Source organism: Podarcis melisellensis (assembly GCF_964234715.1).
Source record: "Podarcis melisellensis genome assembly, chromosome: 2".
NCBI lineage: Eukaryota > Metazoa > Chordata > Lepidosauria > Squamata > Lacertidae > Podarcis > Podarcis melisellensis.
The window spans coordinates 76,118,557-76,133,255 of NC_138529.1; the positions used below are offsets into that span (position 1 = coordinate 76,118,557).

The following is a 14,699-nucleotide window of genomic DNA, read 5'->3' on the forward strand; positions in this document are numbered from 1 at the left end:
CACAGTGCGTAAACAGTACACACACACACACACAATTTAAAACATTTTGAAACTATTTTGAAATGGTAACATACCCTCAATGCTAATATTTTAAAGATTGTGGGAACAGTACCTTAACCGTCTGCACAAATAAATGTTTTTAGATTCCTCCTGAATGTTATTGAGAGGGAGGCACACCTCAGTAGGAAGATCTTTCCATAAAAGGAGGCACCAGCATCGAGAAGCCCCTGTCATTGGGTCAGTGCCAACCCAGCAAAGTGGATTTAAAAGAAAACCTTGCATTTTTGAGCCATCGGGTAAATTGTGTGCAGGCCTGAGCTTCTTACCAGTGCTTGACTTAAGAGTGGCATATGGCAAGAATGCCTGTTCTTCACAGTTGTACAACAGTATGTTGTAGATGCAGTGCAGAAAAGTACAAATGTTTTAAGAGGCCTCGTGTTTGTGGCGAAGAGGAAGACACTCGCACCACTTTCCTTGTCCAACTGCAACATGACAGCCCTGCAGTGTTGCCAGTGAGTCTTACTATCTGGTGGTTACTGCCACCACCACACCTTTTGTGACCCATAGCCCCAGAAACAAGGGGGGTGGGGAATGGGCAGGCATGATTAATTGTTAAATCCTGGTATCCCAGACTTAACACCCCTTGCAGCTTCAGCCTTGCAGTTTATGCCGTGTATAGGCCTCTGATTCTCCCTGACTATAGAGCATATTCCTGGCTTTACTGACTCTGGTTTTGGGCTTCCAATAACATGGAACCCATAGCTATTTAGGCACATGGGGATTCCCAAATCCTGAGACTGGCAAACACACAGAAGCCACACTAATCCAATGATGAGACTGTATTAAGAATAGATTAGGAAGAGGGCAAGAAGGTCCAACAGAAATACTGAAACAAAACTCAGCCCGATGACTCCAAAACCTAGTCCTCCCCCTCTCTTTTGCAGGAGTGACCTCTGACCAATGTGGTCAGGTTCTTCATGTGGGCATCTCAAGTACTCTTTTTGAAGAGAACAGGGGGAAGATACCTGACAGCCTGTCTTATAGAAATGGTGGGACTAAGAGACCAAGGTCCTGTGTGACAAGGTTTAAGTAGGCTCCGTTCCCTTTGATAATTGCAAACATTTAGCATAAGATGATAGCACCATGGGTGAAATAGTTTGGCTTAAAAATTCAGGGGAAGATCATGTCTGTGACTTCGTTTTGGAGAGAAAGGCCATTAACAGCTTCAGGCTTTACTGTTCTTTGCTGACTGGGAATACATTTGCAACAATAAATTCCAATTGTGATTGTCCTCAAGAGACTTTAACCACTGGCTTGCTGGCAATGGGGGTGGGCTGGGGGTGGGAGCGAGAGAGAGGAGTGGAACAAACAGCATCATGCGATAAAATACTGTGTACAAGGGCAGATTGTCTTTGTTGCCGCTGAAGTTCCAGCACCGGTGCCAAGAATTGATAGCTGTGGCTTAATTTAGCTGCCTCACGGAATGACAACAGTTGGCTCTCTTATGATTAAGACTACCATGAAAAATAGCATCAAATGGCTAGATTAAAAATGCCTGGACTTCAAAGCAAGTGATATGCTGCTGTTCAAGCACAATAAATAAAAATACCTGCCACTTAGGACAGGCAGGACAAGGGTGAGGATGCAACAAGAGATGTACTTTCCTCCCACCTCAAGTAAGAGTGACCCTTTTCTTCTCTGTAGGAGTGAATGTAAACCAGTTTTTAATAAGAAAGTAAAGTTGGGCACTTAGGGAATATCAGTTGGATGCAGATGAAGGCCGCTGTCTGCCCCAACAGCCTGAGCATGGTTCTTTTCACTTTGGCCAATTCACCATCATTCCAGGTTCTGTTTGTTGGTAGTCATGGTGATTTTTTAGAGCAGAGGTTTTTCAATGTTTTGGGGTCCACAGCTCCCTTGAACAACTACATTCTTTCTGCGGCACCCCTGTGGGGCTCAGGAGCCCAGTTATATCATCCCTTGCCTGCAGAGCTGGCAGCCCCTCACCTCTTTTCAAACACCCTCCCTTATGGAGTCTTCCCTCAGCCTCCTCTTCCCCCTCCTTGGGAGTCCTCTGGGCAGCTGAAGCTGCTGCCCCTGGTCACTCAGCCGCCTCCTTTGCCCCAAAGAGAGGTGCCTATTCACACTTCCCCACAAGAGCCTGGAAAGCACCCTCTGGCCAGCCCCAGAGGCACCCTTCAGCAGGAGAACTTGTAGCCAGGGCTGCTGCAACAAACAGCTGTGCAAGGCTTTGGGAGGCAGAAATGCAAAAGAGCATCAGAGGAGGGAGGGAAGGAAAGAGGGACAGAGGCCAGTGTTGCCCACAGCACCCCGACTATCATTCAGCACCTAAGGTGCTGCGGAAGAAATATCAACAACCTCAGATATGCAGATGACACAACCTTGATGGCAGAAAGTGAGTAGGAATTAAAGAACCTTTTAATGAGGGTGAAAGAGGAGAGCACAAAATATGGTCTGAAGCTCAACATCAAAAAAACGAAGATCATGGCCCCTGGGCCCATCACCTCCTGGCAAATAGAAGGGGAAGAAATGGAGGCAGTGAGAGATTTTGCTTTCTTGGTCTCCATGATCACTGCAGATGGTGACAGCAGCCACGAAATTAAAAGACGCCTGCTTCTTGGGAGAAAAGTAATGACAAACCTTAAAAAGCATCTTAAAAAGCAGAGACATCACCTTGCCAACAAAGGTCCGTATAGTTAAAGCTATGGTTTTCCCAGTAGTGATGTATGGAAGGGAGAGCTGGACCATAAAGAATTGATCACCAAAGAATTGATGCTTTTGAATTATGGTGCTGGAGGAGACTCTTGAGAGTCCCATGGACTGCAAGATCAAATGTATCCATTCTGAAGGAAATCCGCCTGTGTTAGGCAACTAGGTGACAAGCAGTGAAATTTAGACATACAAAATTGTTAAAAAGTCATTAAAATGTAATAAATTAATACCTAAAACACCAGCCTCCCCCTAACAACTCCAGGTTGTGCTAGTGCTACTTAATTTTGGAAATGGGGGTGTATCTGTATGTTTTATCGTTATCTGCATCACCCTTCCATATGACTTTCCATTTACCCCCCGGTGTCTTTTTCCTCCTGGTTTTCAGTGCAGGGTAGATTGAAATACTTTTGAGTAGGACTACTCAATGTCCATCTTCAGAGGGCTGCCATGCTGCAGACCACAGTGAAGTGTTAAAATAATCTAGGGCTATCTTTGACCAGTATGGTAGTGTACCACACAGTTTTGGAACATGACCTGGTAAGATGATCAAATAAATGTTCAGCCATTGAGCCAGAGCTGTTGATATATTCATGTATTGATTGAAATATTAAGATATGCAGGTATACTTTCTGGTGACTCACACCATGTGAGCTGCTTCCATTCATTTTGATGGTTGCTTCATTCACACCAGTCAGCACTGGGTGATGTATTCTGTTTATGTTACTTTTATCTTGCTTTTTCTTTTCTTTTTTTTGTACTACTTTGGCTTGTGTGTGCTCCATTACTATTGTGATCATTCATACACAGCTGTTGCTTACCTTCTTTTTAAGAATAAAGGTTGAGTCCTGAAGCAAAACTTCAGGGGGTTGTGTGTGTGTGTGTGTGTGTGTGAGAGAGAGAGAGAGAGAGAGAGAGAGAGAGAGAGAGAGGGGGGAGGAGGAGGAGTAGGAAGAAGAAGAAGAAGAAGAAAAAGAAGAAGAAGAATAGTAGTAGTAGTAGTAGTAGTAGTAGTAGTAGTTTGGATTTGATATCCTGCTTTATCACTACCCTAAGGAGTCTCAAAGCAGCTAACAATCTCCTTTCCCTTCCTCCCCCACAACAAACACTCTGTGAGGTGAGTGGGGCCGAGAGACTTCAAAGAAGTGTGACTAGTCCGAGGTCACCCAGCAGCTGCATGTGGAGGAACGGGGAATCAAACCCGGTTCACCAGATTACGAGGTTTCAGTCTTAATTGTTTTGGGTTGCTAAGTTTTGAGTTTTTTGTTTGCTTTGGAAGGATCATTGAAACGAGGACACATTTTTAGCATTATTGTATTCCATTATAACAGCAGTCACCACTGCAAACATAGAGTATCCAGAATGCATATTTACATGTGTCTGGTGAGTGTTTGGCCACTACCACTGTGAGCCTGAATAGAGAGCAGGAGTAGGGATCTGCTGGTCCTCCTGATGTTACTGCAATACAACTTGGTTTAAAAAAAAACAAAAACACCTCAGACAAGTGGTATGTTGTATAAAATAAATAAAAATGCAACTCCCATCAGGCTTGACCATGGGCCATGTAGGGCAGGGCTGATGGGAGTTGTTGTTCAATATCTTGAGGGCCAAAGGTTCCCTATGTCTGGAGTAGAGCTCTGTTCAAGTAATGTTGTTCCCATGGCAACCTTACCTCTTAATAACATCAGCCTGCTTTGAGTCCTCCGTGGTCTTCCTTGTATACTGGGTATGCTAGATAGTTGCTTTTGTATCAAAATTACGATCACATGAGAGGAAAGGTCAGTAGCTACGTTCTGCATCACATGTCTATAGAACCTGAGTAAGGGAATGTAAAAAGAACAGGGCGTGCAGATGCAAGGGCTTTTTAAAATAAGAAATGTAGGAAGCATGAAAATGAGATGACAAATGTCCCTTATGAAGGGTGCTTTATATCAAAATCAATGTGACAGTTTTAGTAACAGACCAACAATGTACAGTGAGTGTAGCCCGTCATCCATCACGAGAAGGGCTGAAATGATCTTGTGTTAATTGGATGCAGTGTGCTCTTTCTTGAACTGAGTAACAGCTTTGTCATAAGTTAAAAGTAGCCTATTGTAGGAGAAATGCTATTTTTCCACCTCAGTTCTATGTGAGCATCCAGAATCTCTGTTTAGAATTCCTCCCACGCCTGTGCAGCTAACAGAGAAATCTGTTAGCTGGATATGAATAATCAAAGTGATACAACAGTCAGCGAATTATGAAATTCTAGAAGAGTGTTATGTTATGAAGTGGCCTCCTGATTGTGTTGGTGAAAAGTTGGAAGATCATCTTCTGTGAGAAATGGATCCTTGATAGCTTGCAACAGGTCTAAAGAATCTCAAAACAAAATTATTCTGTACTGATTTGTACTCTCATCTTCATGTTCTTTGGGTCATCTGCAATACTGTTGTTTATGCTTTTGAGTCTGTGGTGTAGAGGTGCTGTTATCCCATATGCTTCATCTTTTTTATAGCATGCATTCAAAGCAGACAGTTAACCAAATGTTCAGGACACAATTACGGAAGGTCAAGGCATCAAGGCTCTGACTGGCAACCAATCATACAAGTCAGCCAATTTGAGTCAGGGGAAGAAAGGGGCATGTTTTGCCAGATGGATAAAAGCAAAAATAATTCTTTGCCAGATATATGGCATTCTGAGTAGAAAAGGAGTGTTTGAGGAAATGGATCCTTCATGTTCCCCTTTTGTTCCTTACTGTTTCTTATATTTGCACCAAAAAGGTGGAAGGGGGTAGGAAAAGATAGACAGAAGAATGCAGTTTTGCCATTTTCTCTTGCAAAACCCTCTCTCTCAGTCCCTAGTTCTCACAAATGGTACAAAAGTTGTGCACCTGGATAGGAGGTGAGGGAGTGAGACATGCAAATGGTTTCCTGTGCATAGAAAACGCAACACTCTCCCTTGCACCTGATCTTTCTCCTAACATGTTGTTTGTTCTACCCTATGGCAGATCATTCTATCTGTTAAGTTTGTACCTATAATTGAAGCAGTGGAATCCAGACACATGCTTATCCTATCTGAGAAACTAGGCATCTGAAGAAATGCAACAGGGAGAGGTGGACTAGCAAGATACGCTTAAGCCTATTCCCTGAAAGGTCCTATTTGGTATTTCGTTAGACCATTTCCCCAGTACTTCTATGCCAGTTTACATATTGGTAAAATACATGTGCATTCATGTATGGTTCTTCACTTCAATAAGCCTCAGCTCATTGCGTATCTTTCTAAATAATTAGAATCTGAAAAGAAAATTATATTCTAATTACCTTCTGTAGGAAAGTTCCTAAATTTCAAGGGAAACAAGCTCTTGTGTCACAAGGCATTTCAACAAGAACATTAGTTTGAAAATAAATAGTTTCCAACAGGGAGACTGGCTTCCTTTTGCGGGTTTTACTCAATAGCTTGAACCCTTGTGGCCTGCGGCTTTGTGGTTTAGATTTAAGGATTGGGGTAAGGTTGTTGTGAAGAGGGAAAAGTGTAGCAGGAAACCTTTTGTCACCTGGATCCCTGAAGCTTTCCATTTAGGAGAAGCAGCAAGAGCAAATAAAGTATAGTCTGTAGATGAGGGTTGAGGGGAAGAATTGGCTATGGAGTGATTAAGAGACAGCCATTTCAGTATTTGAAACAGTCCTGTTACATGGGATTGTCTGGAAAGTGTGTTCTGTGAAGCGCATCTACAAAGCCACAGCTATCACAGCAGTTTCAAAAAGTGTTCAAATAAAAATAGAGGGGGTCACAGGCAGCTATCACTAGCAATTGTGCATCTTTTGCTAATATGAGAAATCATAAGATAAAATATTTTTTGTTGCTTACATTGAACAAACACCTGATGAAGCTTTTCTCATTGCTAACACAATACAGTACTGTAATAGTAACTGTAAATCTCTGTTGCAGGCGCAACAGCTAGATACTGTTAAGAAGCTAGATCAGGCCTCCCCAGCCTGGTGGGCTCCAGATATGGGGGACCACAATTCCCATCATCCCTGCCCATTGGCCATGCTAGCTGGGGAAAGCTTATCTGCACCATTGTTAAGAAAGGGTTCTCCCCACATTGTTTCCAGTAGTCTGTGGAATGTTTAAATGAAGGCCCAATAAATGTTCACAACCAGTGAACCAACACTAACCAGTGTTGTGCCAGTAGAGGCACACTGTGTCCATCTTTGCTTACTTAGGGATTATGACTTTTTAGCACAGAGTGGTGGTGGACGTGTGAAATCTCTTATCAGTTTTTTCATTTAAAAAAACACTGCATGCTTACAAATATGTGAGATTTAAGAGCACTTTATTGTTCATTAAGGCTACTTTTAAGTACAAAAAAGATGGCCTGCCAAACCTTTTTTTAAAATCTCCAGGTGAAACAAGGCCACAAAAGAATGATATATTACAGATTTACAAACACGGAGAGCATTGTTCAAGCTGAACTGTAGATAATGTGGCTCTGTGAAAAAAACTTCATGTAACAGTGAGGTTACTCTCCCTCTGCCTCTTTCCACCCCAACCCCTTTGGCTTTCTCAGAGTAATTATGTTTCCCATACAGTCTTTATTTCCAAATGATTATACAGGAGACAACACATCTCACTGAGCCTATAATCCCAAGCACAGTTACTTGGAAGTATGTTCCACCAAAATCAGCACAGAGTTTACTTCCAAGTATTGTGTATTTAAGATGAGGCGCCAATCTTTGCCCCGCCACAAATCCATTTACCTATCACAGATAGGTAAACTTGATACTGTAACATTGTGCTTAAACGAAATGTCAAAGGAGTTACATATCTCAGAGTCCCATCTACAGTCATTAGTACTTTCCTGTTAGACCGCTCAGTAGCCTGTAGCAATAACACACTAGTGGCTATTAATTGCTAATGCAGTGTTCTCATAGAATAACTGTGTTCCTGCACTTTTACTGTATTACAGACATCTACAAACAAAAAAAGATCAACTTTTTTCTCCAAACAGACAAAAAAAGAGAGAATGATTACAGTAAAGGAAAGGGAAAAATTAAATAGCTACATATCATTAACAAATTAATTGTTCCTCAAAAAATACCTACAAATTTCTCTGTACATTCTTTACGCACAGCGTAATGATGGTCTTAAAGTTACCTATATAAAAAAGTGTGTTCTTTTTTCTCCAATTTCCTTACGGGGAGTAGGGTACCAAATGCCAAAGCAGATAGAGCACTGAATACCCAGTATGAAGATAGTGAAATGGGTGGCAAGGGTCCTTTTCCTGCTTTTTCAAAAATAAAAAAGGCAGTCACACTTAATATGGGACAACAGAAACAAAACAAGTTATCTTATGCATCTTGACCACCTATGCCTTTTTCATATTCATATTGAATAGCTTTACTTTTTTAAACAAATGTAAAAGCCAGTATGGACCCAATACTGTAACACAGCCCAGAATACATCACATGCAGTTCTGTCTTTCACCTATTCATAAACTCTCAATACAGCCAGTCTTGAAAGATAACGCAATATAAAAAGCCCTCGTTGTGACTGTACTGGGGATTGGTGGAATGTGTGGGTGTGGCTAAGGAGTGGGTGGGCCGCTGCATTTAACAAAAAGCTGAGAAGCTCATTACTACTAACACAAGTCTGTTCTTTATGCCTGCCTCTATTACCTAGTTAGTGGCTATTAATATAGCAAATGAAATAAATGCAAGTAACACATTTATAACCGTGTTTTCGTTTTCGTTTTAAATGAAGGAATGTACTGGTGCCTTGGCCTAGGTTTATAAGCAGCCTCAAAAATAAGATTGTGGAAGGCAATCTTGTCCTGGTAAAAATATTTAGCAAGATAGCAGTTTTCTCCAACTGGTAGCTTTCATAGATATTCTTTAGATTTTTATAACTAACTGTGTATGAAGCAGATGATGCAGATTTTAAATCGTTCAGTAATGAAAGAAACTATAGAATCATGTACCCCACAGCATTGTATATATACTATAAACTGCTTAATTTGAGGCCTGACCTGAGGCTGTCCGTGGTTGCTGGCTGCTACTAAAGTGAATATCAAATACATTTATCAGAGTACAACTGTACCAGCAGTAAGTCTATCTAGGACTGTTACTGAAAAATAAAAATAAAACTAGTTCTCAACGAAAGCTAATAAGTATTATATTTCTTACTGTCTATACATTAATAGATACCAGCTATTTTTTTCATAAAACATGCATCTTTAAGCACTATTGAACCCTCTGACCTCAGCTCTATTCTTACAAACTGCAGTGTTAAGAAACATTTAAAATGCCCATGAATCGGTCAATTATGCAGTCCAGTTGCAAGCATTAAGCATCTGAAATCTAATAGAGAGAAAGACCTATAACCTGTATGAGACTTCCCCTTCCTAAGCAAATTTTGCTTTCTTGCTTTAAAGAGAGACAGAAACATCATCTTTAGACTTTTTTTTTCAAAGCAGTTTGCCCTCAGAATATAAGCATCGTGCACAAAGTTGCTATGCAACTCTAGACCTCCTCCAATAGTGCAAATCATACATGACAGTTCTTTTCAAGTATATACATACAAAGTTACTTCACAAGGGAAACAAAAGCAATGGAAGCAAAACCCAGACAAAATTCTACTCTCAAGAAGCTAAACAAAAGCACACAGCGTTTGGGTCAACCAACTGTACAGAATGGCTTTTTAAAAAGTTATTACTTTTATTTTACTTTTGCCCATTGACTTCTTTCTGTGGTTTGTTTGTTTTTAAGGGGGCAGCAGATTTGCATCAGAGGTTTCTTTGGTAACTGAGGCAGGGGGGGAAAAAAGAGTGCTACATCATAAAATTTATTTCTTAAGTCAAATAGTTCCTGCTATCATCTTATAAGGGCACACGTATATAAAAAAAACCCCAAGCAAATAAACACAAATTGTGTTTGAAACTAATCTCTCATATCCTCCCTCCCAAACACTATTTCAATTTGAGCACTGCTCCAAGCTCAGTCAAACCATGCAAACTGATGTTTCAGATGAAGAAACTGTGGTCCTCTCTTCATGAGACTACAGAAGGGGAATGATTATGATTGACCATGTGGGAGGAAGGAGGAGAAGACGACTGCCCCCTTCTAGAGGCAGACTCGGGACTACTGGACACGCCATCCTTTGCAGCTTTGATCTGAAGCCACGTTTCTCCAAGTGCTTTGGTAAAGTGGTCATCGACTGATCCAGTGATGGATACAGAGTTTGTCACTGGCTCTGGCTCCTTGTAATTTTTGCCAAGGCTCCTGCGGAAGTGCTCTTCCACCACTGGATCACAGGCAGTGGTAGCTAAAGGGGGAAATGAAGGGGTGGGGGGAGAAAGACGAGTAAGAAGCCCAAGCATACCCATGCCAGCAAAAACACTTGCAGTTTTTCCATGCAGCAACCTTTAAAAATGCATAAAATGACATCCCTTGCCTAACCTACCATTTCAAATTAATGTATTTGTAGTACTTAAAGCATCTGTTCTTTGCAGGTAAGTGGCAAAAAGAATAAGAAACTGTATATCACACAGAAAAGAGGCTTCTAAAATATATTTGAAAAGGAAAAAGGTTCATCCCATAGAGCTGTATACAGTGGTGCCCCGCAAGACGAACGCCTCGCAAGACGAAAAACCTGCTAGACGAAAGGGTCTTCCGTTTTGGAGGCGCTTCGTAAAACGAATTCCCCTATGGGGTTGCTTCGCAAGACGAAAAAAATCTTGCATCCCCCCGCGGGTTTTTTCCGCTTTTTCCGCCCTTTTCTTAAGCCGCTAAGCCGCTTATCAGCTGTTCCGCTGATAAGCCGCTTAACAGCTGATCGCTGGAAGCCGCTTGACAGCTGTAGTGCTAATCCGCTAAGCTGTCAATGGGCTTGCTTCGTAAGACGAAAAAACCGCTATACGAAGAGCCTCACGGAACGGATTAATTTCGTCTTGCGAGGCACCACTGTATAGCCTAGCACAAAGTGAACATTCCATCAGCACAAGTGTTTCTGCTTATGCAATGGAACATCCTCCCCAACTGAATACTGCCCATCATTTCTTTTGTACCAGTTGGAAGTGGATCCCCAATACAATAAGCTTTCTAATAGGTTTGCTTCCTTTAAAACTCATTTGGGTATATCCAATGGAGATAAAAATTTTCATTCCCAAGGAAGAGTAAAACAAAAGAGATGCATTTATATTTGAAGGGATTTTTGAAAAGGTGTACATGAAAACGGTTCCATTTCAATACGCAAGTTACAGTGCAACATGGCCAGCTACATTCTGCAGCTATGCAATACCTTTGTTTGCACACTTGTTGAAATGCACTCCTGTAAAATTGTCGTATCAACAAAATGTTGCTAATGTCAGAGAAAATAAATTTTAAAAATATTGAAACCGGAAAATTATGTGGGTTTTAAAAAAATAGGAGAATGACATTTACTACACCCAGTCCTTGTCTTCAGGTTTCTGTTCCCTGTTGTTCACTTTCTTCTAGAAAAAGTCATAATTTGCATGTTGTCTCTAATATATAATTTGTGTCTGGCCCCTATATAAAACTGATACGGTCATATAATCTCAAAGTCAAGGGTACCAGAGCAAATGAGTCACGTTTAGGTCCAGTTGAAATCAGTCGAAAAACTTAGGTCTCTCATTTCAGCAGTACTGTGCATGACTAACTTGCTCTGGATGCAACCCAAGAGGAGACAAGGATGCTCCCCTACTTGTGTGTTTTAGGCAAGAATACACCCTTAGTTAGTTGAGTTAGCACTACAGTTCCATATGTAATGCTACAGAAGATAGCAACAGTAAGTCTCACAACTGGACTTAAGAAAATATGCTCAAAACAATGTTGAAGCAACCCCAGGTCTACATTTTCTAAGCACAGAAAGTACAAAAAATGTTGTGGGGTGGGCCTTGATTTTCTCCATCCTTTACATTTGCTCGTAAATTCTGGCATGAATCAAGCTTTCTGCTGCCAAAAGACAGGGAGGAAGATCCCAATAAAATTTCTATTCCAGCACACAATTACAGATTTAATTTGACCCTAGTATACCCTCTCCCTTGAAATAAAATAAATATCCCGCTCTACTCTTAATTTGTTGCACATGTTAAGAGTTATTTGATGGCCACATGAAGCTTTCAAGTCCTCAGAAGGAAAACTAGAAATGCAGCAGTATTACTTACTGCTAGATGGTCTCCGGTAACTTGCTGGCATGGCAGTTCCACATCCACTGTGCGCGATTGGACAATGAGATAGATTACAGTTACGATTGATTGCAGAGGCACATGTGATTACAGATGGACGGTTCTGAGGGGCAGAGAAAAACACAATCAATAAGCACAGTTATGCCTCTAAGTAAAATGAAGAGTTGTTTTTCCAGCAGAACAAGGCACACACAACAAATAAAATGGTAGCTGCTAGTGAGCATAAGCAGCAAAATGAGAAAGCCAAAAATATCTGGTATCAATAAACAGGCTTTTATTTAGTACAACACACAAAGTTCAAGCACACTAAATTTGGAAAGCACTCAAGTGTTGAAGAAGATCTCCAAATTCAAAATACTCCTGTAGTATGGGGATTAATGGCAGGACAACAGAAATGGATTTTGCAAGCCTTTACGGTCACCAAGGGATTTAGGATGGAATTCAGTGTAATGCCAAGGGTATGCACACGCAACAGGAATTGCCCCTAACCTGTTCTTCCATTTCCCCCAGAGCAGATTTAGGGGATAGGGAAAACCCTGTAGCACAAGTGGACCTCATTCCGTGCATGCAACAACTTAGTTGAATCTCGTCTTTCTATTTCAAGCCCTGAAAGATAAGCACCCACTATCTATTACACAATGCTCTAAAGACCTTAACACTCTTGCCACATTTGAACACTTTATAAGCATCAGCTTTTTTTTTTTGTACATTGGAAGGGCATATACCGAACCTTATGTGTAGACTAAGGTGGATGTATTGATGGTTATTGTATTGTGAGCTAAGCTGGGGAGGTTTCCTGCTTTTCCTGCTTCTTTTTCTGTTTTCTTTTCTTTAATAAATTTGCAATAAAAACAATTTAAAAGTTCTATATGTCCAACAGGGAGGTGAAAGAAAGAGGATGAAAAAAATCTTATGTGACCATGTTCGGATATTAAGCATGAAGAATTTGCATGTTGTTTTGGGGCTGTAGATAGTGCATGTCACCAAGTGTGAAATGGGCTTATCACAAAGATGGCCGGCAGCAATTGCTGTGACTTCAGCTGCTGCTGCTGCTGCTGCTGCTGCTGTTAATGCAGAACTGGTTCTGGGCACAACCATGACCAGCCAGTTCACACAATACACCTATGCACAACATCTGTATACCCCAAAGAAGTTTGAAAGACTACTCACTGAAAAAGGGGAAATTCAATGTATGAACTGGTCCTACATGAGACAAAGAGAGAAGAAGGTGGGGTCTTCTCAAAGACCTTCCCCTAGGTCCACCCCTTCCTTTCTCTTGCCTGCCAACCTCACCACAAGAAGATAAGAATGCTCAAACCAGACAACCGCCATAGTGGCACAAACTGTAGCTAGTCCAAAGCCATAACTTAAGAACTATGCTGCCTAAGGACAAAACAGGAGGAGACAAAAGAACTTGGCTGCTGCCAATACTAGCAACCCCAAGTCTGTCTATTCCCTTTTCTTGGGACCTAGTTCTACTTATGCATTTCTGGGCCACTTTACTCTACAACTCTTTCCACCCAAACATTTGGCTGGCAAGTACAAGCAAGCACAGTATAAGGATGTCTGGACACCTGTAAGTAGGAACACGCATTGCTGTTTTTGGTGACAGCCTCATCTTCTCCATATGGTGTACTTCCTTCCCTGATCATAAGCAGGGGGGGGCCTTGCCATCTACCATTGTGGAATGATCTGCTTCACCTGGCACCACTAAGTGAGGAGATAGGGGATGGCACAAATTAGTATTAGTGGGTTCAGCAAGACTGGCGATGTTCTTCAAATACAAAGAGCATCTCTATGGCCAGAGAACGCCAAAATGCAAACTTTTCTTGCAAAAAATATCAATTTAATTTAGTAATTTTTGTTCTGTAAAATTTTATTCATTCTTTCTAGTTTGGCCAGGTATATGATGTTGAAATCCAGATTATCGCCCAGCCCTACATGCTTGCACATAGTAGGTTTGGGAACTGACACTTGGAACCTGCAAGAGATGGTAAGCAGCAAAGCTCTCATTAGTTGCTACATGTGTTGACCCAGAGCTGTCAACTCAACCTGCAACGCAGGAAAAGTAGAACGCTTCGGTAGACAGAACGCTTCGGTAGATTAAGAACATTAATCCATCATCAACGAGAGTTAACCACACCTTTTCAAAGCAGACCGTATGTATTTTAAGAGCACTGAGCTGACATGGAACTTGAACCCAGGACCAAATTCAAGACTATCACCTGGAGTGTCCTGGTTCGTTGAGATTAGTTTAGAAACCCGCTCAAAAGGTGGGCATTCATTTTTTTTTTATAAATATTTTATTAGGTTTTTAATAAACAAATTTCCACTTTCAAATACATACTTCCATGAATCCAATGGACTTCCCCCATCTCCCGAGCACTGCATTCCCTGTGTAACCAAAACCTCAGCAATTTGTTGACTTGTTTTATACATAACAATATATCTTCCATTTTATCGTGTTATCTGATGTAAACATTTCAATACAATTGCATTAATTTTTAATTTCCACACAATAAAAATATTTCGTTACCTCACTTCTGTCTTATAGTGTCTTATTTATCAATTCAGAAATTAGCCGATACTGAAGGTATACCTTCCTAGAAAGGAGCATTTTTTAACATTCATACAACTTATAATGCTTTTTCAAATAGTCCTTAAAATTTTTCCAAACTTCCTCCGTTTCTTCTTCTCCCGAGTCTCGAATTCTGCCAGTCATTTCAGCCAACTCCATATAGTCCATCAGCTGCGTCTGCCATTCTTCCAATGTGGGTAGATTTTGTGT

General features: G+C 41.0%; 1 protein-coding gene across 3 annotated transcripts in view; it reads right to left on the bottom strand.

Moving 5' to 3' along the window:
* Positions 1–7,025: 7,025 nt before the first annotated feature.
* The window catches only part of VGLL4 (vestigial like family member 4), a 99,077-nt gene continuing 91,403 nt past the window's right edge, over positions 7,026–14,699 (bottom strand). For all 3 annotated transcript variants that reach the window (XM_081901248.1, XM_081901247.1, XM_081901249.1), the window contains 2 exons: positions 11,891–12,014; positions 7,026–10,029 (listed from right to left, as the gene is read on the bottom strand). In XM_081901248.1, the coding sequence (XP_081757374.1) occupies positions 9,755–10,029; positions 11,891–12,014 (399 nt within the window). In that variant the 3' untranslated portion in view covers positions 7,026–9,754. The remainder of the gene's footprint in view (positions 10,030–11,890; positions 12,015–14,699) is intronic.